General features: G+C 36.4%; 1 protein-coding gene across 4 annotated transcripts; it reads left to right on the forward strand.

Moving 5' to 3' along the window:
- The first annotated feature begins 1,596 nt into the window (after window positions 1–1,596).
- LOC136256013 (ELKS/Rab6-interacting/CAST family member 1-like) lies at window positions 1,597–20,052 on the forward strand. 4 transcript variants are annotated; one of them, XM_066048923.1, is made up of 8 exons: window positions 1,597–1,645; window positions 3,713–3,850; window positions 7,214–7,327; window positions 7,704–7,829; window positions 10,564–10,911; window positions 10,961–11,048; window positions 13,230–13,451; window positions 19,920–20,052. In XM_066048923.1, exons 1-7 carry the CDS (start codon window positions 1,626–1,628, stop codon window positions 13,410–13,412), a joined length of 1,017 nt encoding a protein of 338 aa, XP_065904995.1. In that variant the 5' UTR covers window positions 1,597–1,625; the 3' UTR covers window positions 13,413–13,451; window positions 19,920–20,052. The 4 variants fall into 4 exon arrangements, with proteins under 4 accessions (XP_065904995.1, XP_065904994.1, XP_065904993.1 ...); XM_066048922.1 differs by lacking the exon at window positions 19,920–20,052 and adding an exon at window positions 13,510–13,570; XM_066048921.1 differs by lacking the exon at window positions 19,920–20,052 and having other exon boundaries at window positions 13,230–13,584.
- Window positions 20,053–21,653: the final 1,601 nt, after the last annotated feature.

Below are 21,653 nucleotides of genomic sequence, written 5' to 3' on the forward strand. Positions count from 1 at the left end.
CATGTCAGGCTATAAAAGAATTCGAGTGATCTGTGAAGTGTTTTTCCACCTATTAGGTGAGGTGTCGTAGTGGTCTTCGCCACCGGCACTTGTGCTATGCTGCACAAAACTGCAGCCAGTGCAATATCTGTATATTGCACTGCGGTTGGTGCATTATAACTTATAATGCACTCGTTGTGGTCTAAAAAACCGCAACCAGTGCGTTATAAGTTATAATGCACTTGCTGCGGTCTGCAGCAGTGCAATATACAAATTATGGCACTGGCGGTGCCTTTGAACTGCCCACGCAGAGTGGTACGTAATACTATAATACAACATTAAATATAACAAAACACTTACAGAGTTTTAAAAAATTGCCAAACTCGAATTTTAGTCTCACTGCCTCACTGCATGACCACAATTGCAAGGCTAGAGGCCAAATGAAGTAGCACACGGCCACTATTTTATGCCACAATAGCAAACTCACCAATGGGATGTACCTTTTGGGGTTTTGATGAGTGTAGGCCTCTGCGCCTTGCCTTTTCTTTTATCTTCAATCAGGCTGCTTATCTTCTTCTTCATCCAACAAAACCATATTGAGGTATTAATGTTGTCTAACCTAACCCTGTCTTCATACCTTTTTTCAGTCATGAGTTAAGATCGATTAAACGATAAGTGCCTGTAATTTATTGTTACTGTATAAATCGAGTTTATTCCTGTTCCAACTGTCTAGTCCATTACAAAAGGCTGAGTAACTTTGGCTGTCCACTCCTTTGCTACTATAGATAACAAAGAAGCAATAAAATGCAACTCAAGGAATGTGACAAAATGGACGGGTTTTTACTCAGCAGGTCACATACATATGCTTTTTGTGGCTTTAATGCTATGTACAACTTTGATACACTAAGTCACTTCTGTAAAAGTACATATACTTATTGTTACTGATAGGGTGGTTTTTGGTATTTTGGTGGGCACTGTTCATAATTAGGGCAATCCCTTATTAAACAGTACTACATACCGTACTGTTTGATACCTGTGTATAAAACTAATGGGGTGGACATACTGTCTTTTCACCTAGTAAGTGAGCACACCCAAGTATGTATATTATTAATTACATGGCTATCAGGCAAATCCCTCGTACCCATGGCATAACTATTACAAGTACATGTGTAGCTAGGGATAGTGATACTAGGATTTTTGATTTGATTTGATATTCAATATTTTCTTGCAAAGTATTGATACAATACAGTTACAATCTGCTGAAATGAAGGTATCTCAGTATACAACACAAGTCATGTTACTAGTCATAAGCACGAGAGTACTTTAGATACGTAGCTTAACAATCTAAAAATACAATGTTATGTTCAAAATGGAATACACTTACCATTTTGAAATTTTACTAACTGATTGTGTGAAGTACCTGTACCCTTTTGGTGTTGAGTAATGAGTATTCATATTAACTTTGAACTGTATTGTATCATTACTTTAGGAATCATTTCACCCATCCTAATGTGTAGCTACACTTTTTGTTGATTATTTGGATTTTATTAATTCATGTGATCAAACATTAGAAATTGTGCTGCTTAATAAATCATATACTGTTGGTATTCTAGAGAGAGGATACAAAAGCAGTACTTGATGAGCTGATGAAGAAAAACAAAGAAGTGTAAGACTCAATTGTACATACGTACATGTACAGTGTTCATATCAAGAATAGAAATGATATTTCACCACCTACCAAACATGATTAATATCTCTATCTGTTCTGCACATATGTATATCTTGTCGGTTGTGTAACTGGCTATGCAAATTTATATAAGTAACTGGTTGGAAAACTGTGTGTTCAGATGCCTAGCCTATAGATCTCAGCTACCCAGTTGTGTTTTGTCATTAACAGAAGAAAGAGTGACAACTTTTAAAAACAAAAACCACAAATTTGTATGTATATGTAACCTTACTTATCTCCCTTAGTTTTTAAACCAGGCGTGCGTCCACTTTCACTGTGAAAAATGAGGGATATAAGATGGTATTTCCAGTGGCTTATTGAATACAAAAAAGCTTGGTATAACCTGTAGTATACTAACAATCTCATGTAAGGCTTTAGTTAATGTGTTAAACATACTGAAACCACATATGTGATGGTATAGTGTGGGCATTATATTAGATATAAGCTATTTTAGGTAATGTGGTAAACAAACTGAAACCATATATGCAATAGTATAGTGTGGATTATACTAAAATATAAGATGAGTATAACACAGGATTTATATTAAGGCTTATTTGTATTCAATAAGCCACTGGAAATACCATATTATATCCCACTTTTTTCACAGTGTTTGTTGAAATGGTTTTCATAAAAGTGTTTGTGTGTATGTGTGCGTACATATATATGTGTCCTTACATACCCGCATGAGGAAAACCATTAAGATATGGTAAAAGCAGCCAGCATGTACAAAATGCTACATGAAGTCTGTATTAAACTTTCACACACGTACACTTGCACTGAGGCGGTTTCTTTTTGGTGGTCTGAAATACGGGTGTGGCAACTCCCCTCAGACTTGCAAATTGCCTTCCCTTTGGGTGTACAGGCATTAACAATAACAAATGAAAAACAACTGTACAGGCCTCGTAGACTACCAGGAATGGCCTATCCCTTTGAGTTGTAAGGGGTGTGTTCCCTACATACACGAATGAAACTGAAGAGCAGCTTTGAGGCTTTGTTGAGAGAATCTGTGAGAAAAACAACAGAGTCAAGCTATAAACAGTGTAGACGATACTTCTGTATGTAATATGTTGTTGAAAGTGGTTTGCTTAATGTGGCACTGAACTGATCAAGTCAATTTGTTTTAACCCATGCACTTAATGAGCTGTTTTAGGGTGGTCCAAAACTTCACTAGTGTACAATGCCTAAAAGGCTGTTATGATAGCCTATGAGGCATACAAAGTTTTGTGAAATATCACGCCTTTATTTTATGCCTGTACAACTCTAGCCAATTTTTTTAAATAACAGGGCCAATGAACAACCTCGCACACTAAGCCACTTCGGTTCCAACCATTTCTCAAAAATTTGTATGCTTTCCTTATTACTGATAACATATGGAAAGTAGAGAAAACACACACCTGTGGACTGCAACATTGGCTATCAATGCCAAGCCTGAATTACAAAAATTAAGTATACCAGTATAGAGTAACGCTTACCCAATGCCTATGCCAAATTTTGATGGTCTGTGGTGCATAATTTTGAAGTTATTTAGCAAGAAAGGAGATTGTGTGGCTAGTCAGGGTGTGCTCCGTATCCGTATAACAGTAATCATGTGATGGCAGCTTGTGCTGTTCACCAGTGAATTAACCAGAGTTAATGTTTTCAAAGCATGAATACGTATAACATTAGTTGTATCAACAATAGTAGCTGGGCAGTCTGATAGAGTTTGTTCTGTTAGTCTGTATTCTGAGAGGCTTCGCTGTGAATAGGGATCATAGAAAAAGTAGGGAAACAAGGGTGGTCACCTACACCTGAAGATATACTAGTGGACATTTAATCCCTAATTCAGTCATGGGTATAGGCTGAAGTAGGGATTAACAATATGTCTGCCACTATATCTGCAGGTGTAGGCGACCTCCCTTGTTTCCCTACTTTTACTATGATCCCTAATCGATTTTGAACTTAAAAATTCGTATTCCTCATACTTGTTACTATATAAATTTTACATAGTTTGTATTGTTTATGTATTAGGGAACAAGACTTAAGAGTACAGGTTGCTACCAGAGATGCACTAATTAAACAAATGCAGGAAGATTTAAAGGAACAGATGAATGCTAAAGATGAACTACTTAAACAAATGCAGGAGGATCACAGGGCAGAAGTTGAAAAGTAAAGTTACCAATACGTACCTCTGGCCAGATGCAAAGTCTGAATATTTGTGTAGTGAAACCTCATTAGTAGGGCCACCTATGTGACCCTCAATAAGTGGCCATATTGGTGAGGTGGCCCTATTACTGGAAAACTCATTAATGTGGCCATTAAACAAAGTGGGTTTATTATCAATATTTTCAACAAATCAACACCTGTAATAGCAATTTATGGTTGGCATAAATACACTATGAGTTTTATTACAGTGAAAGGTAGGAATATACATTCCAGCATCATAATGGCTGGTCAAGGAATGAAATAGATTGCCAGAATTATAGGCACAACTTTTGGCAACTAAATTAGGTACTTAGGAGCAGCAACTTTGCAGTGATACCTTGGCTTACTACTCAGCTGGCCCCTTTATTGAGGGAATATTGAGTTGTTTTTTTTACCAGTTTGGTCCTGCAACATGAGGTGGAATTATTGAAAATTAAATCAATGGAACAGTATGGAAGTTGGACTTTCTGGACCTGGCCATTATCCTTATTAATGAGGTGGCTACCAAATGAGTTTACACTGTATACATAATGTATGCATGCACATCAGGAGTCAGGACACACAATAGTGAGTCATGCGGCCAAGTACAGCTAGTGTGGACGTGCGACATACAAGTGTGTATTTTACAGGAACCAAGAAAATGCTATTTTCACGTATTTGTAGCTCAATAATGCCAGTTTCACTGTGGAAACTCCCTCAGGGTAGGGCACCTGCTATTCCAAATTTGAGCTGAATCCGCCTAGCCACCACTGAGATATGCGCCTTCAAAGTTTGTCTTAAGTTCTTCACATTTTTCTTCTTAATCTTCTTACGTAAATATTCTTTTCTCACACTTTAGAAAAATTGCAATAACTCATGCGATAACTTGAAAATTGGTCTGTACATGAAGCTACCATTGTAGTGCAAACCTTTTGAAAGTACTGAGAGTATTAGCTAAAGAGTTATAAAGCAACACCAAACACGTGAAGAAAAGCGCAATCAAGATACCCTAATAGAACAGTCACTGATAATCAAAAAAGTGTGCAAAAAGTCAAAACAATTCTCCAAGATTCGAATCAGGGGCCTTCACACCTCTATATCCAAGCCCTTTACTACTCTGCCACTGCTGTCAGTTGCTCTCCTCACTCAATTTGTACCTTATAATAAATGAAAGTCCTGGTTTACTACACTAGAATGATAATATATCTAGAGCATTCTATATGCATTGTATTGAAGTGTTCAGAATAAAAATGTGTGTTCTATTAGAATACTACAAAAATTTTGAAAATAGCCTGTCGTGTGGCCTAGTACAGCCAGTGTGGGCAGGCGACATACTCATTTTACAGAACCAGAAAACACTGTTTTCACGTATCCGTTCAAGTTGCAGCCTAGACTTACAGGTGGGCCTTCAATATGCAATGGCTAATTATGGGGAGGAGCTTGTGTAGACGTTTTCTGCTTCAGGATACAGGGGAGGTAAACAGCAGAAGGCTTTTTTGATGTGCAAGTATTTAATCCGAATGCACCTTCATATTGTGGTACAAGTATCACTTTCTCGACATTTTGAACGTGAAACAACAGAACTGAGTATGAACAACGTATTAGGGAAATTGAGATGGATTCCTTTACCCCACTTGTATTTTCAACATTAAGGGGTGATATGGGTCATGCTGCTGCTGCTGTATTTTACAGAAGACTTGCTTGCTTTCCTTGTCTCTCTTCAGAAGAATTTGTCATATAGTTCGGTGGTTACGCTCTGCTATTATGTGTTTGAGAGGAGCTAGATCACATCAGGGCTGTCCACTTTCACTAGGAGCACTTGACCTTTGCACTAGCTGAGGGTCAGATGTCTCCAGCTCATTGAGTGAAATTTGATCGTAGTATTTGTCTAGCACTTTTAACATCTTTAAGTGTTAGGGGTGGTGGCAAGAGGTGCTGGTAACCCCAAGAATAATTTTAAAAATTTGTATATTCGTAGCTCCACAGTGCTTGAATGGTATAATTGACCATTTCTGCTGTCAAGCTTCCCCAGGGTAGGTCATCTCCTTCTCCTAATTTTAGTCAAATCTGCCCAGCTCTCATTGGAATATATAGATCCTTCAGAATTTGTCTTATTTTAGTTCTTCTTATTGCCATGCAGTCTTCAATGATTCCTGTAATAAAGCGAAAAAAAGTTTAAAGGAATTATCAAGGCCAACCATAGGCTGGCTTTGGAGCTTATAATTACAAAAAGAAGTGATATCCACACAAAAAAATCCAAGCTGTAAAAAAAAGGTGTGGCCTTAAAATGCCTGGCTGAAAAAAAGTTGTGAAATGAAAGGTGGCAGCCAATAAATGGCTACAATGATGTTAATGATAAGTTTAACAATGGCTGTGTGCACTGTTAGAATTTATTAGCATTAACATCATTGCAGCTATTTGTTGGCCGCCACCTGATTTCACAAATTTTTTCACCCACGATTTTTTCACAGCTTGGCTATTTTTGTGCAGACAGCTAATAATTACAGTTCTTACAGCACGTACTGCTCAAATGGAACGTTGTCTCACAGAGTGAAAGCAAACTAATTAAAGGGCATGGCATCCAGTTTGCTAGTGAGTATGCATCCCTTTTCATTTGGGATGAATACTCACTGCGAACTGGGTACCACGCCCTTTAATTAGCAATATTTTTAATTGCTTGCACTAGGAATTAACAATCTTTGTTTCATTGCGTAGACCATCAGAAACATAAGATATGAGTGTTTGTTTATGTTACATCAAAGAAATAGTGTGCGGTTGATCTTTCTCTGTTATTTCATCTACGTCTTTGTCTTTTGCTTTGAAAGTTGAAAAGCACAACCAGCAATGGATTATAATTACATTTTTCATCATTATAATTATTTTTTATTAAGTGTGTAATTTGTTTCCTATAGTAGTTGTACAAGTCATTTTCTCTGCTGTTGCTGCTTTGTAGGGCTGTAACTCCAAAACTTCTCAGCATATTAAACTGGCTATGGGACTTCACCAAAGCATATACTTGACTATTCAGAATAAAGATTCATCGTTATGTTGGCTGTATTTTTACAGATCCAGTCACAAGCGCATATGTTTACATGTGTATGTATGTGTGTATTTACGTATGTATGTATGTATGTATGTATGTATGTATGTATGTATGTATGTATGTATGTATGTATGTATGTATGTATGTATGTATGTATGTATGTATGTATGTATGTATGTATGTATGTGTGTGTGTGTGTGTGTATGTGTGTGTGTGTGTGTGTATGTATGTATGTATGTATGTATGTATGTATGTGTGTATGTATATGTTTATGTAATATGTAAAACATACATTTACATTATTAGGAGTAATGCTAACACAGAAAAACTGAAAGAAGAGCTTACTTGGAAAAATGAAGCAGAGCGTTTACAAACAGAATTAGATAAAATGGTAAAGCAAAATAAAGAAATTCAAAGAGAGTGAGTCACTATATTGATAGTCACAGTAAAATGCATTGGTTATAAAAATGCTGTTTTCTGACTGTTCATTCAAAGCTTTCACTTGACTAAGGAAAGCTGGTGCAAGTATCTTGTATTAATTCTGGTAGCAATAATTTTGCTACCATAATCATAACTATTCCTTAGCATTATAATTATCTGTACACCCAAGATTAATATAAAAGTATTTTAATGAGGGTCATGTGTGTTCTATCAAAGTAATTGTACATAACTCTGTGTATAAATAAATGAGGCCAAGTAGACTCAGTATAGCTACATATGTGGCACTTTTGTCATAATCACAACCGTATTCAGATTTCTGAGGATTCATGTATGTAACGTTTTCTATCTATAATAGGCAAAATAGCAAAGAGGATAAAATGAAGACTGAAGTGGAAAGTTTAAGGAATGAGGTAAAGGACAAAGAATGCCAGATAACTTGGATGGATGTTAAAATAAAGCACCATGAAAAAAATGAGAAAAAGTAAGTTTAGTATCCGAAACTTTACGTAGTATTATGTCAACAATAATTATTCAACAATTATTGTTGTCAATTGAGTGTTTATCATACAGTACAATAGTACTGCATAGTAGAGACCACAAAGGAGTAGGTGTGGCCCACAAAATAACATCACCCAAAAACCAACCTCAATTTTCCCAGATGACGATGAAGCAGTATTGGTTAGGTAAAACTAAGCCCAAACAAGTCTTGAGATCGACCAGAAATGCTTTCACCAAGTTGCTGCAGAATTTAAAAAAAATGGTTTAACAGAATTTTCTACTGACTGCCTGACTGACTGATTCCTTCAGACAAGCGTAACTTGATAACGGCTAAGGCTACGGGCTTGATTTTTTCACTGTTCAACACGCTTCAGCTCGAGAGGTGCCTTTTGGCATACTGCAGTACGTACAATACATTCTTCATGGTGTCCTTCTTTGTGTCCCTTTCATCTTTGCTGACAGTGAAAAGTGTCGATTTGATGGTAGCACATGATGGCTTTCCTTCATAACCGAAATCGTCCATACTTTCATAGTGGCTATTTTGATTGAAGAGGTGCTTTTCGAACAGTTCTTGATTAATACTGCTGTGTAACAAGTTGAACATAGCCAATAACGAAGCATAGTGGATACTTCACTTTTCAGATGATAATTGATATAGCTGGGGTGCATGGCGCCATTTCAGATGCGGTATGCGTGGGTTCACCAGTCATAATAATTATTTGCAAAAAAAGTTAACAAACAAGTACACAAAATGCACAGTAGGGATATATCACTTCTTATTGTTTTACTGTGATTTAATATCGTGCACTACTCCAGCTTGTTTCAGTACTTTTATCGATGTGCTTTGGTCCCTACTCTAGTTGAAAATTCCAATTTTTTTGTGTACTTGTAATAAGACTGAACTCAGACTAAAGTTAATGATCTGGATCATTCAGTACAAAGGCAAATTTAGGAGAACGCATTGGGTGCTGAAACACCCCTCTCCAAACTTTTACAATGTGCTTGTTAATAAGCTAGTAGAAGCTACAGTATACATTATGTAGGTGCAATTGCATTTTAAGCATACGTAGGCAATGAAAATGTGGCCCAGTCTGGGAAAACCGGGCTTATCGCCTATTTAAAAATATCGAGAAATGCCGGTCTTAAGTATATAGTGTGTTGTAGCTTGCCAATGGTTGAAGCTATGTGTACCACATTTTCACACGTTTTATACCAATTCCTTACCTTCCAGAGCATCCACTGTTCAAGTAGCCAACAACTAAGTTTCCCGCCATTTTAGATAGTTTTTAAACCGGGGTTGACTGTATCAGGCAAGTTGCAAATTGGGTGGGAGGTGGGGGCCCTGGAAGGTGGGCAAGATGGTGTTCAAAAATTGGAAAGGAAGGCCAATGGATGAATTAGGCCAAGTTTTGGGCCATTCGGGTCTCAAAACTGGCTAAAATGAAAGGAAATTCACAGCAGAGGTACTTATTCAACACCACAGAGCTGTACAGCCACATACAGTCATCCCCAGGCTGACCAGAGCTCCATTAAGGCCCCACACCACACGTACGGATCGCGATTGCCACTGGGCTTGGGAAAAGCAGCCAGCAAAACCAGACCACTCAAGTCTAACTGATTTTAATTGTGGAATTAGATAGTTTATTCATGTAGCTTTGTGTCCTGGGTGAAAAATCGAATCTGCTGGCATGGGCGATAAGACCGGTTTTCTCAGACTGGGTCACAAATATGAAAAAAGCAAGAGGTAATCTCCTTCTAGGAATTAACAACGGGGGGTCAAAATTATATTTCAGTGGTAAAACTGCTAAGAAAATCGAAATGCTCTAATAGAACAGTCAACTACTTTAATATAACATTCGTTTATACTGTGCTAATGGTACAGTGTATGGCTTTTTTGTGTATGTTAAACTATGTTAAAGCACAATGCTACTTTAGTGGAAGACAGGACAATCTTTTTCATTTTGTATAGCAAAGCGTCTGATGAGCAAAACATAATCTCCGTTAACTAAAACATGTAGAAGATATATGGTGCCTTATCCTTATTTATAACATGGCATTACTTTTACCTAAGTTTGAAAAATTGACAATTTGTATGTGCTGATAAATACATAATAATGCCATTATTATTATTATTATTAACATCATTTTGCCAGGCTTTTTGTATGGATGTATACAACATGGTTTCAAGTGCGGTTTGGCAAGGGGGGTGCACCAGCATGCCTATGGAGCAGAGGATCAGGGGGCACAGCTCCCCAGAAGCTAGGTATTTTATATGTTTCAGGACTGAAAATTTGATGTAGAGCAGTTTATGCACAAATCTGTAAATAATACAATAATTGTAAATTATGCTTTCTTTCTAAGTGCATGGTCTGTGTTGATCAAGAGTTGTAGGGTCATAAGTACTTCAGTTGTCATGTAGAACGGCATACACAGGATCAATCTGCAAAATTCCTAGCTGGCTAAATGTGCCCATGGGATAGTGCTGCAGATGCTAATACTAAGTAACTGTGTATTAAGTGTAACAGGTGAGAGTATCTCAATCTTGTTTAAAATTTTGCTTTTTTTGGGAAGGGGTGTGCCCCCCTTGGATCCACCACTGTGGTTATGCTCCTTATTACACAGGATATGCAAATCACAAAAGTTTTCTTTTTATATGTAATCAGTGGTATATGATGTGCTCATCCCTTGTATATTGAAATGTTTGTGTTTACTTTTAGCTACACTAAAGAATTTGAGCAAGCAAAAAATGCTAGGGATAGACAGATAGTACTGTTAAATGATTTATTGAAGATGAAAGGTACTGAAACATTAAATCTACAAAAAGAAAAACAAGAGGCGCTTCAAAGTAAAAATACTGAAATGGAAGACCTACAAAAAACTCTAAGTGAAAAGGATAATAAAATTCAAGAACTGGAGAAACACTTAGAAACAAATTCAGATGAGTTTCACCAATCTGAGCAGCCACAAAATGCTGAAGAATTAAAAAGAAAAGATGATGAGATTACCGAATTGCATAGTGAGCTTCAAAAAAGAGAAACTGAAATAGATAAACTAGAAATAGACAGGTATCCAACAGTTTGCAATAATAATTATATATCATTTTTTTTGTTGCAGAAAGCACTTAAAAGAAAAGTGTAAATTATTGAAGAAAAGCAGTCAAACTGCCACTAAACTTGCCAATGTTGCTGACAAAGCAATGGATGTGAGTAAAAGTGTATAATAATTGTTTATACCATGTTTTACTGTATGTTATAGTTAAAGTACCACCACACATACGTACAGAAAATAAAGCATGAGGGGGTGTGTTGAGAGGCTATACAGCACAAGGAAAAGATAGTATGTATTACAACGTAGCTCTGTGGGAAAATCCCTACATTGGCGTATCATAACAGTTATGCCATAGTAGGGATTTTCCCACAGCTATGGTGTAGTACAGTGAAACCTGTCTATAATGGTCACCTTGGGACCAGATTATCTGGCCTTTATATACAGGTGGCTGTTATAGAGAAAACCTGCATGAGGTGGTCAGCAGCATTTTAGTGGCTATGACCATTATACATGAGTAATTATTATTATTAAGAGGCTCGCACCAACTACAATGCAGTAATATTTTAGTACAGAAAGGACAAGGTGAGCTTGTTATGAATGTTGGTTATAGCTATTGATTACGTTTAAGCAATGAAGTGTGATAGATTAAATAGTATTCATTGAAAGGCAGGAAGTGTGATAATTGCGTATTGATTGAAATGGTGCTGTGGTGACAGGCAATTTGCTTAACAAACCACCATAAAAGGTAGTGACCGCTATACGAAGGAGAAAGTTAGTTATGTATACAGTGATTCATAGACGAATTCTTGGTTGGTTGTTATACGTGTTAGACAGGTGACCACTTAATGCAGACCACAATACATACATTGGTATGGGAAAATATTTGGGACCCCGTGACCATGGCCGTTATGCAAAGGTGACCACTTAATCCAGGTGACTCTGTAACACAGGTTCCACTGTACCATTATTCATCTCTTGTCTCACTAGCTTTTATTGTTTAGATCCCTACTTCATTTCTAAATAATATACCAGTTTTTTTTTGTTATAGCTACAGCTATATGCATATGGAAACTGTTAAACCAGCATATCAACATTGTCTTCGACAAGCCTTTTACAAAATCAATGTTTACTGTACAGCGCCACTCAAATATAACTTCACACATGTTTGGTGCAACAACACTTGATGCTAAACACAATACAATACACGTATACTCCAAAAATCCATGCATATGAAATTAAAAATGTGTAGCTAAAGTGTATACACTCATATATGCAAGAATGCAACACGCATCTATAGGCTGGTGAGCTGTATAGTTACAGCAGTGATGGGTTGTCCAATGACCAAATTACATATTATAAGTCTACTTAGCTAAACCATTTCATACATTAAACTATGTATGCTTTTTACTGTAGGGGTAATCCACTGGCATGATCATCACATAGGTAATGATCCGGATCTCAAGAAGTGAATTCAAGCTCTGGACTTCTAATTGAACACACTGCATTCAAACATTATACAATCTCCACCATTATTAAAAGCCTTGCCAGCCAGCACTCTATGTAGTAGTTACATAATATGCTAATTGATTATATTTGAATATTTTAACACATACAATAGACTTTATTTGCTGGTCTATGGGTCTTTAAGATGAGTTGGCAGTCATCACTTGAACTGAGATTAATTGCACAGATCCATGAGGCACCATTTCTAGTGTTACAGTTGTACTGTACATCGTAAAATCTGTGCACATGCCCTACCCATGGTACAATCTATTCAGTGGTGGTTAGGGCTGGCACGCATAGGTTATTCTAGCCATGACCTACAGTGAAAGAACACAGCACACATGAAGTATGAGCAACTGGGTAGCTATTAATTGTAGTACAACAATGTTTCACGCTGGCATTTATGCATATTTTAATGTTACAGCACTAAGCTATACAGTACTATGTGCATTACAGTGATTACACATGTGGCAGTGCTGCATTCAAACATGTTGTTGCGTGTAGATGAGGCCAAACAACTTGTACATGATAAGTTCACGTGTGTGGAAATGTCTCTTAAATAAGAAGTTTGCAGAAGTATTTCCGTTATTGTTCTAAGTTGTACATATCTAATGCTGTATAACTAGCAGCTAAATGGCTATATTACATAATAGTAATTGTTGGATGGAGAAGTGCATGTTTAGGTGCTCTGTATAATAACTTTCTGCAGTAGGGATTAAAATAATTGTATATTAAGTGATCTTGCTTGTTTTATCACTTTTTATTATGATGATTGCTGTTCATTATACTTGTACAATGTAAATTTAGTACACATGTTATCATTTTTGTTTAGAAAATTCCTGATGCAAAACAACAGCCCATGGCAAGCAGTAATGCTACTATCACTGCCACTATGATTCATGCTTCTGCCACTACTACTACTACTACCAATTTACCTGATCAGATAGCTCCAACAGATGCACTGGAGAAAACAGACAAGCTGGTTAAAACAGATAGCTCAAGTTCTTCAGAATAAATCCTTAATATCTATATATGCAACATAGAATACCTACAGGTATATGCTTTTCATTGACTACTAAAAATAATTTGTTTTTGTCAAATTTACTCAATAGGTATTTATATCTATAGCCAAACCTATACAAAATAAAAGACCTTTGTATAATATGTATAATTAACATGCGACTTATACAATTAAGCACATGTAACAGCACAAATACGTATATGGAATAAATGAGAACAGGGCTGGGCGGACTGTGTAATAGGAAACTTACAATGATTCCTCAAAAGTGAATTGAGGGAGAATCAGGGTATGTCTTTAAAAAGATTGAGATACTCTAGTAGAGCAGTCAGATGTATTCTAATAGAGCAGTCAAACTGCCCTAATAGAACATTTACCTAATGGAGTATTTATAATGGAATACAATTTTAAATGGGCATTAAAAAATAATATAAATGCAAGAAATTCAAAGACTGATTTAGCAGCTAAATGTATCCATTTTACATTACATGTAAAATGGATGATGTTGTAATTATTATTATTATTATTGTTTACTGTGTAAAACCTCTTACAAAGAGTATATACAAGCACAGATAATAAATAAGCAAAATTAATTATGTGATTAATTGATGTTCAGCTAGCCTTGCTTTAAATTGGTCTAAACTTGAACAGGTGATGAGGTCGTTGGGTAAATTATTCCAAATCTTTATACTTGAAGGGAAGAATGAGTTAAGGTATGAGTTTACTCTTTTGTTTGGCTGTAACAGCCTCATTGAATGACCTTGTAGAGAGTAGTTAGATGGAGCTGGTATGAGTATGGTATCAGTTGGTATATCTATTAATTGGTGCATGATCTTAAACATTGTGATCGCATTCAGCTGGTTTCTACAGTGAGCCAGAGGTGGCCAATTCAAATTTTGCAACATATTTGTGACACTTGCATATGAAGAATGATTATTGTACACAAACCTTGCACACCGTCTTTGAACTGATTCAATAGCTAAGATGTCCTTTTGTGTATAAGGGTCCCAGACCACACAGGCATACTCTAGGATTGGTTTAATAAGTGACTTGTAACAACTCACTTTGACCGAGATTGGGCAGCTATGAAGGTTACGTTGTAAAAATCCTTTGATACTGTTAGCTTTGTTAGTTATTTGTCTAATGTGTTCAGACCAGGATAGCTTCGAGTCAACAGTAAGACCTAGGTACTTGGTGTGCGTCACCTCCTGCACAACAGTGTCATACAAAGTGTAATGGTAAACTATAGGCTTTTTCTTGTATGTTATTCTGATGAATTCACATTTCTTAACATTAAATGTCATTTTCCATTTATTTGCCCATCTTTCCAAAATAGTTAGATCTTTCTGAAGTTGGTAACAGTCTTCTTTGAGTTAATAGGGGTGTACAGAATGACGTCATCTGCATATAATCTTACTGTCGATAGTATGTTTTTTGGTAAATCATTTATGAAACATAAGAACAATAACGGAGCAAGAACGGTTCCTTGTGGAACTCCTGATGTCACTTGAGTTACGTCACTTTGCTCACCATTAACTAATACCTGTTGTCATCTTCCAGTAAGAAAATCTTTCAACCATTCCAAAGTGTTGCCCCGGATACCATGATGATGTAGTTTATGGTAGAGATGTTGGTGTGATACCTTATCAAAGGCCTTAGAGAAATCTAAAAGAATTACATCAGTTTGTCCATTGTTGTTTAAGGAATCGGCAAAGTCATTGATAGTAAGTAGAAGTTGTGTCTCACAAGATCGACCATGGCAAAAGCCATGTTGCTCATCACACAAGATGTTGTGTTGGGAAAGGTGGGAGAAAATGTGCAAATATATTATATGTTCTAAAATCTTGGAGCACATGCATGTTAATGATACGGGTCTATAGTTGCTGCAGAGGGTACGGTCTCCCTTTTTGAATACTGGGACAATATTGGCTTGCTTCCAATCAGGTGGGACTCTGGATTGATGGATGGATGCTTGAAATATAAGTGTCAAAATGGGAGCTATTTCAGTGCTACACAACTTCAGGAAATGGGCAGGAATTTTGTCAGGTCCAGGTGCTTTAGAGATATCTAACTCATTTAGTAAGTTGAGAACTCTGTTGGCATCTACAGAAATGGTGGCAATAGCAGGAAAAGATAAGTCAGAGATAGTTGGAGGAGTTTCTGATGAATGAGGTGTAAAAACTGAGATAAAATAATTGTTCAGTAGTTGTGGTTGTCGTTATATATGTTGTCGTTATGTCTTAAGGAGGCAACACCAAAGTTGTCCTTCCGTTGTCTTTTAATATAGGACCACAATCGCTTGGTTCTTGCACCATTTTTATCAGTGAGGGATGATATGTATCTGTGATATGCTCTACGGCTTTCTTGCTGGACTGTCTTTTTGAAATTTCTATATGTTTGCCATTTAATTGGACAGCTGGATGATTTTACTAGGTTGTATAGGCATTGCTTTTTACGTGAAAGACGTTTGATGTGAGAATTAATCCATGGTTTCTTATTTCCAGTGTTGGAAAGCTTTGTAGGTATATATGATAAACATATACAACACAGAAATTTAAATTCTTCCCACAAGGTATTAATTGAGATAGATGTAGAGTATCTGGTGAAAAAATTGGAGCTAAATTATTCTATAGTGGATCTAATAGATGGCATATTGGCCTTGTGCCAGATGTAGATGGTTCTTGGGCTATGTTGCTGAGGAGCAAAAGAGATTAATGATTGTATGACAACTGCTTCATGGTCACTAATTCCAGGAACAGTGTGACAGGATTTGACTAGAGATGATCTGTTAGTAAAAAATACATCGAGAATATTGTTTCCTCTGGTAGCAGAGTTGACTGTTTGCGTAAACCCATATTCTTCAACAAAAGCAATAATAGTATCACATAAACAAGAAGGGTACGTGAAGTTACTGATATGATTAGTGTCCCAGTTGATGTTTGGTAAATTGAGGTCTCCAGCAATCCAAAGAGGTGAAGTAGGGTAGCGATCAACAATACTTTTGAAAAAGTGAAATAGGTTTGTTACGCTGTCTGGCTGTCTATTTGGCGGTCTGTAGAAGGCACATACAATTAGAGTCTGTTGATTAGTAAGGGTGAGTTGACAAGCAATAGCTTCTGTATCAAAATTTATATTCAGATGATGACAATTCAGTGAGTTACGGCAGGCAATCAAAACACCACCATATCCATCTGGCCTATCCCTTCTGAAGATGTTATAGTCTGTTGATAAAAACTCACTTGACAAGACTTCAGGTTTAAGCCAGGTTTCAAATGTTGTAATAATGTCGGGATTGTGTTCATGTAGTAAGTTGTCAAAGCAGGCTTTTTTGGCCATGATGCTCTGAGTATTTAAGGACAGTAATTTAAGAGAATTTTCAGTTGAATTTTGTGGTGGGGAATTATTTGTAACTGTATAAGTTGTTGAAGGGGGTGGGGTATTGTTATTATCAGTGCGGCAGGTAGCTATTGCTTCCTCCGCACTATCTTCCCGTTTTTTTTTATCTGGAAAGTTCGGCCCCCTCTGTTGCATTCTCTCAGTTCTGCTCTAAGTTGTTTGTTGTGCTCTTGTTCTTTGGGGGTGAGATCTGGTGTTATAAAAATACTCTTGTAAACAGGTGATGCATCGAAGCTTCTCAACTTCATGCTATTTTTAAGGATAGTTGTCTTTTCAGTATCAGAGGATAGACTAATCTTCAGTAATCTGGGTTTTGCACCTTTCTTCCCTAAGCGGAAGGCTTTATTTATCACCACTTTAGTACTGAACTGAGTTTGGCACATTTTGGTTACAAAGTCTTATGTCAGTGCACTTAATGCATTCCTTACATTGTGTAATACAATTCTGGTGGGCTAACCAAAATAATTATCTTGGCTATATACAGTATTGCATGCATAGATGTCATTGAGCATAGTTAATATGATTGTACATATTTCTAATAATAGTCTGGTGTACCTAATTGATACACTGCTGTGGTAAATAGGTTATACATGTATCCATACATATAACACTTTTAGTTCATTTGGGAAATTGGCAATAGAAATCGGAAATGGAAACTGGTTTATGTATGTAAAATGGAAATACATACTGTAGTTGAAACTTCATATACGTGTAAAACACTTGTTTAGTTACCAGCTCTTAAGGACCACCATCTCTGTACAAGATCTAGACTACATAGTATGTAGCTAGTTTCCAAAGATAGCATGCTAATGACTTCACTATTTATTAAGACCACTTCATTTAAAATGGCCACAAGACCATTGTGATAATAGTCAAGTTCCAAACATGTAGCTATTTCATGAATTTATTAATAAGACACTAGACGCTTAACGTCATCCCCATAATGAGACAGCATTATTGACAGCTACATTTTACTAGCATGGCTCCATATATTTTGCATTTTGTTCTGATTCATGGTATGGATAGGTCATGGATTGTATCAAAATTTGGGAGATTGCATCATCACATTGATCCCCAGGAATTTTGGTGACTGGTTTCCAAACTTTTGCTCTATGCAAATTTAAATCTAGGGGGTATGGGGGAAAGATTTTCCAGAAAATTGTGTAATTTGAAATTGAATCTGGTAGCAATATTGACAGTTTAAAAATAGAATTATGTTAGGTATATGTAGGCTGCTTAATTGTGCTTGCTTCTGGTACAGTATCAGGTGCTGACTAAAGAGTTAAGGGACCGAGAAAATTTGACATTTGAAGTATACAACAGACATGGATGTTGTTATGGGGGTTTTGGGGCATGCCCCAGGAAGAGTTTCAGATTTTAACACTGTTATAAGATTTAAGGCTATTTTTTAATGTGTTGGCACAGATAAATAAAGTAGCTAGCTAGCTACTACAAAACGTGGCTGTTCTATTAGAGTGGTTGACTGCTCTATTAGAGTATTTCGATCTGAACTTTTGTACCATTGCAAATCACTGTAAAATATAATTTTGATTACCTGAATACACTTGACCAGTTTGTGTAAACCTCAGAAACCCCCCTAGATCTGTCCCTGGTCATTAAGTAGACCATAAAAGTCCTGAAGCCTACATAATTAACATACTGTTGTAACTATCCTTACCAAAACAGCTAAGCTGTGAAAAAAGGGTGCGGAACTCCAAGAAAAATTGCTACAATGATGCCAATACCAATCATTTTTATGATGACAGAATTACCCATTGTGGTATTAATAATAGTTGTGTCTCTCAATATTCTAACACCAGTACACTGTGAAAACACATTCATGGCATATTGAGTCTCTAAGATGAACAATTAGTATAATTACCACATTGCAGAATATCATTGCTGAGTCCCTAGTAATCTTAGAGTTTTGAACGTTCTGTATATTTATTATAATATAGTATGGTAGTAACTGTATATTAGGGATCATGGAGATTTGTACTTTCTCACAAATGTATGACCAGAAACCAGCTACACAATCCCTTCATGGTACCTTGGCTCAGGGGCTAAAAAAAGGAGCTAGTTGTGGCCAAAAAGCTAGTTGTAAATGACTTTTGGCTAGTTGTAAATGGTGATTTGGCTAGTTGTAAAAGTCAGACTAAATAGCAAGCTACACCACAGAAAAGAATAAAGTCAAAAATTACATACATGTGCTGTGCATGTTTACAGGATTTGACTAAAAGTACCTCAAGATACAGTCTTGAGATTGCCATTTTCAAAAATTTTCCACTTTTGTTCCACTAAAATTGCAACTTAGAGTTATGTTCATTTTCACAGTCCACTAGCTATTAATATAAAATAATTGCTTTAAAAATCAATATTTTGATCTAAAGAATTGGCTTGTACATCACTGTAAGTTTGTTTGCTATTTCCTAGTTCCAGGTCATCTCAAATTGCTTCCAGATTGAATCTTGCCACAATTGTGTTTCAACTAGGTAAATATGCTCTCTCTCATACCCTCTGAAATCCCTTCAGTCGTTCCCTTCACTGACATTTTGTGACAATATAGAACACAAAATGTAAGTAATTCAAACACAAAGAAAAGTTTTGTATAAAACTACTACCTCCCCCCCCCCCCCCCCCCATCTCAGGTTTGGGCTAGTTGTAAAAAATAGTTTTTTCAGTCACTTCCTTGGCTGCTTTGGTTAGCTAGGTAGAATCAAGCCCAAAATTGTCTTTAGAGTAGCCAAAAATACTTTCAATAAATTGCTCCAATAAATTGCTACAAAAAAGAAATTTTGTTAAGTTGCTTGATCTACTATCTAGTATGCAATAATGCACAGAAAAAATGTTGAGATTTGGATTGTGATTATAAACTAGCTACTTGTCAAAAGATACAATTTTTGTGTTGTGCTACGTGTAATTGCAACTGTGAGATTTTAGAAGGAGCCTTTGGTGTTATGCAACCTTATAAGTAGACTTGTGAATCAAACAGCCTAAGGTATACAAGTCTGGCCATGACCGGTTTTATCTTTGAAGTGGAGAGAACTACGTATGTTGTTATAAGATTATATGTGACCTGATATATCAGATCAGATGTTCATTTAACAGAATCCAGTGGTCTCATAAAAACCTTTTACCTGGTGATGTCATCTTGGCTGACCGTGGTTTTACCATACAGAATAGTGTTGGCATGTATTGTGCTGAAGTGAAGATAACTGCATTCACAGGAGGAAAAAAACAACAATTAAGCAAACTAGAAATCGACACTACCTGACAGTTAGCACATGTAAGGATACATGTTGAACGTGTGATAGGTTTGGTGCAACAAAAGTATACAATCCTACAGTCAACATTGCCCATAAACATGAGTGATAAGGAAGAAAACATTTCCACCATAGATAAAATTGTAACTATATGCTGTGCATTATGTAATCATTGTGAATCTGTTGTGTCATTTAACTAGTGCTCATTAATCATGTTAAATAATTACATAATTAGGCACCAGCCAATTATGCTGGCATAATTTTGAGCATAATAGGTGCCTGAAAGCATCAAGCATAATGCTAGCATAATAGGCAGAATAATTGTCATACTGTAAGCAAAAATGCATGCCATAGAAAAAGATTGACCTACAATAACAGAACAGTTGATGCCACTCATATGGCATTAAGTAGTTATTTGACATGACTGTTATTATAGTTTACAATGTAGCCAAATTCTTAATGCACAACGAGTACATTTCAGTTGTTCATAAACCAAAGTTTATCAGTATTCATTAGAAAGTAACAAAACATGGGAACTGTAGCAAAAGTTTGAGCATAATTATGAGCATATTAAATAGGAAAATTTTTTGAGCACTGCAGCATAGCATAATAGGCAAAATTAAAAGCATAATAGGCTGGTGCCTATACATAGGGACCCGCCGATTATGCTCATAATTTTACCTATTATGCTATGCTGCACTGCTCAAAAATTTACCTATTATGCTTAAATTTATGCTCAGTACTTACCTATTATGCTCAAATTATGCCCAATTATTTATGCCTCAGTTCTCATACTCTACTAATAATTTCCAGTTTATGGATAAAAAATAAGTAACTGAAGCACAAACTTACTTGTCAAAATGCATATCACAGAAAAGATCGATATACTCTAATAGAACAGTCAGCTATGTGATTGTTCTATTAGAGTTACTGACTGTTCTATTAGAGTATATCGATCTTTCTGTGATAGCCATTTTAATAAGCAAGAATTCATACTATTACACAAATATTCTACCTATTATGCATGGTAGCATTATGCTCAATGCTTTCAGACACCTATTATGCTCATAATTATGCCAGCATAATAGGCGGGTCCCTAATAATTATCGTAAAATTATGTTTAAATCATACAACCACTTGGTTTGAAATGTTGCATGCTTTGGAGACAGTCTGGACTGGACAAAACCAGTCTCCGTCAGGAACTTCTTCCATTGTCGTGTTTACACGACAAGTGAAACCACTGTATTGGACAGCAGTTATTGTCACATCCAATCAAATAATCTAAGTTTTTATCTTGCTTACAGTAGCACCATAGTTCTACTCCAGAATCAATAGTGCCTGTGTCCCCAAAGTTGGTGTTTTGAGACGGATCATTATCATCACTGTAGTGTGGGTCGGCACCATTTGAGTTTGTATTGACCAATTCTGTAGAATCAACGGAAGTTGCAGGGACATGACGTGACATGTCCAAAACCAGGCCAGATTTGGTTACCGAGAAAGATCTGTGTTGACTACTCATCACTTCACTGTATGCTTTACGGGCATCATCCTCATGTTTACAACCATACATGCATGTCTT

This window comes from Dysidea avara, chromosome 5 (assembly GCF_963678975.1).
Source record: "Dysidea avara chromosome 5, odDysAvar1.4, whole genome shotgun sequence".
Lineage (NCBI taxonomy): Eukaryota > Metazoa > Porifera > Demospongiae > Dictyoceratida > Dysideidae > Dysidea > Dysidea avara.

Bases quoted from the DNA above. Each gene is read 5' to 3' on its own strand.
- LOC136256013 (XM_066048923.1), top strand. From the start codon at position 1,626: ATGAAGAAAAACAAAGAAGT. The intron at 1,646-3,712 runs GTAAGACTCAAT...TTTATGTATTAG, and splicing joins ATGAAGAAAAACAAAGAAGT to GGAACAAGACTTAAGAGTAC. The intron at 11,049-13,229 runs GTGAGTAAAAGT...ATTTTTGTTTAG, and splicing joins TTGCTGACAAAGCAATGGAT to AAAATTCCTGATGCAAAACA.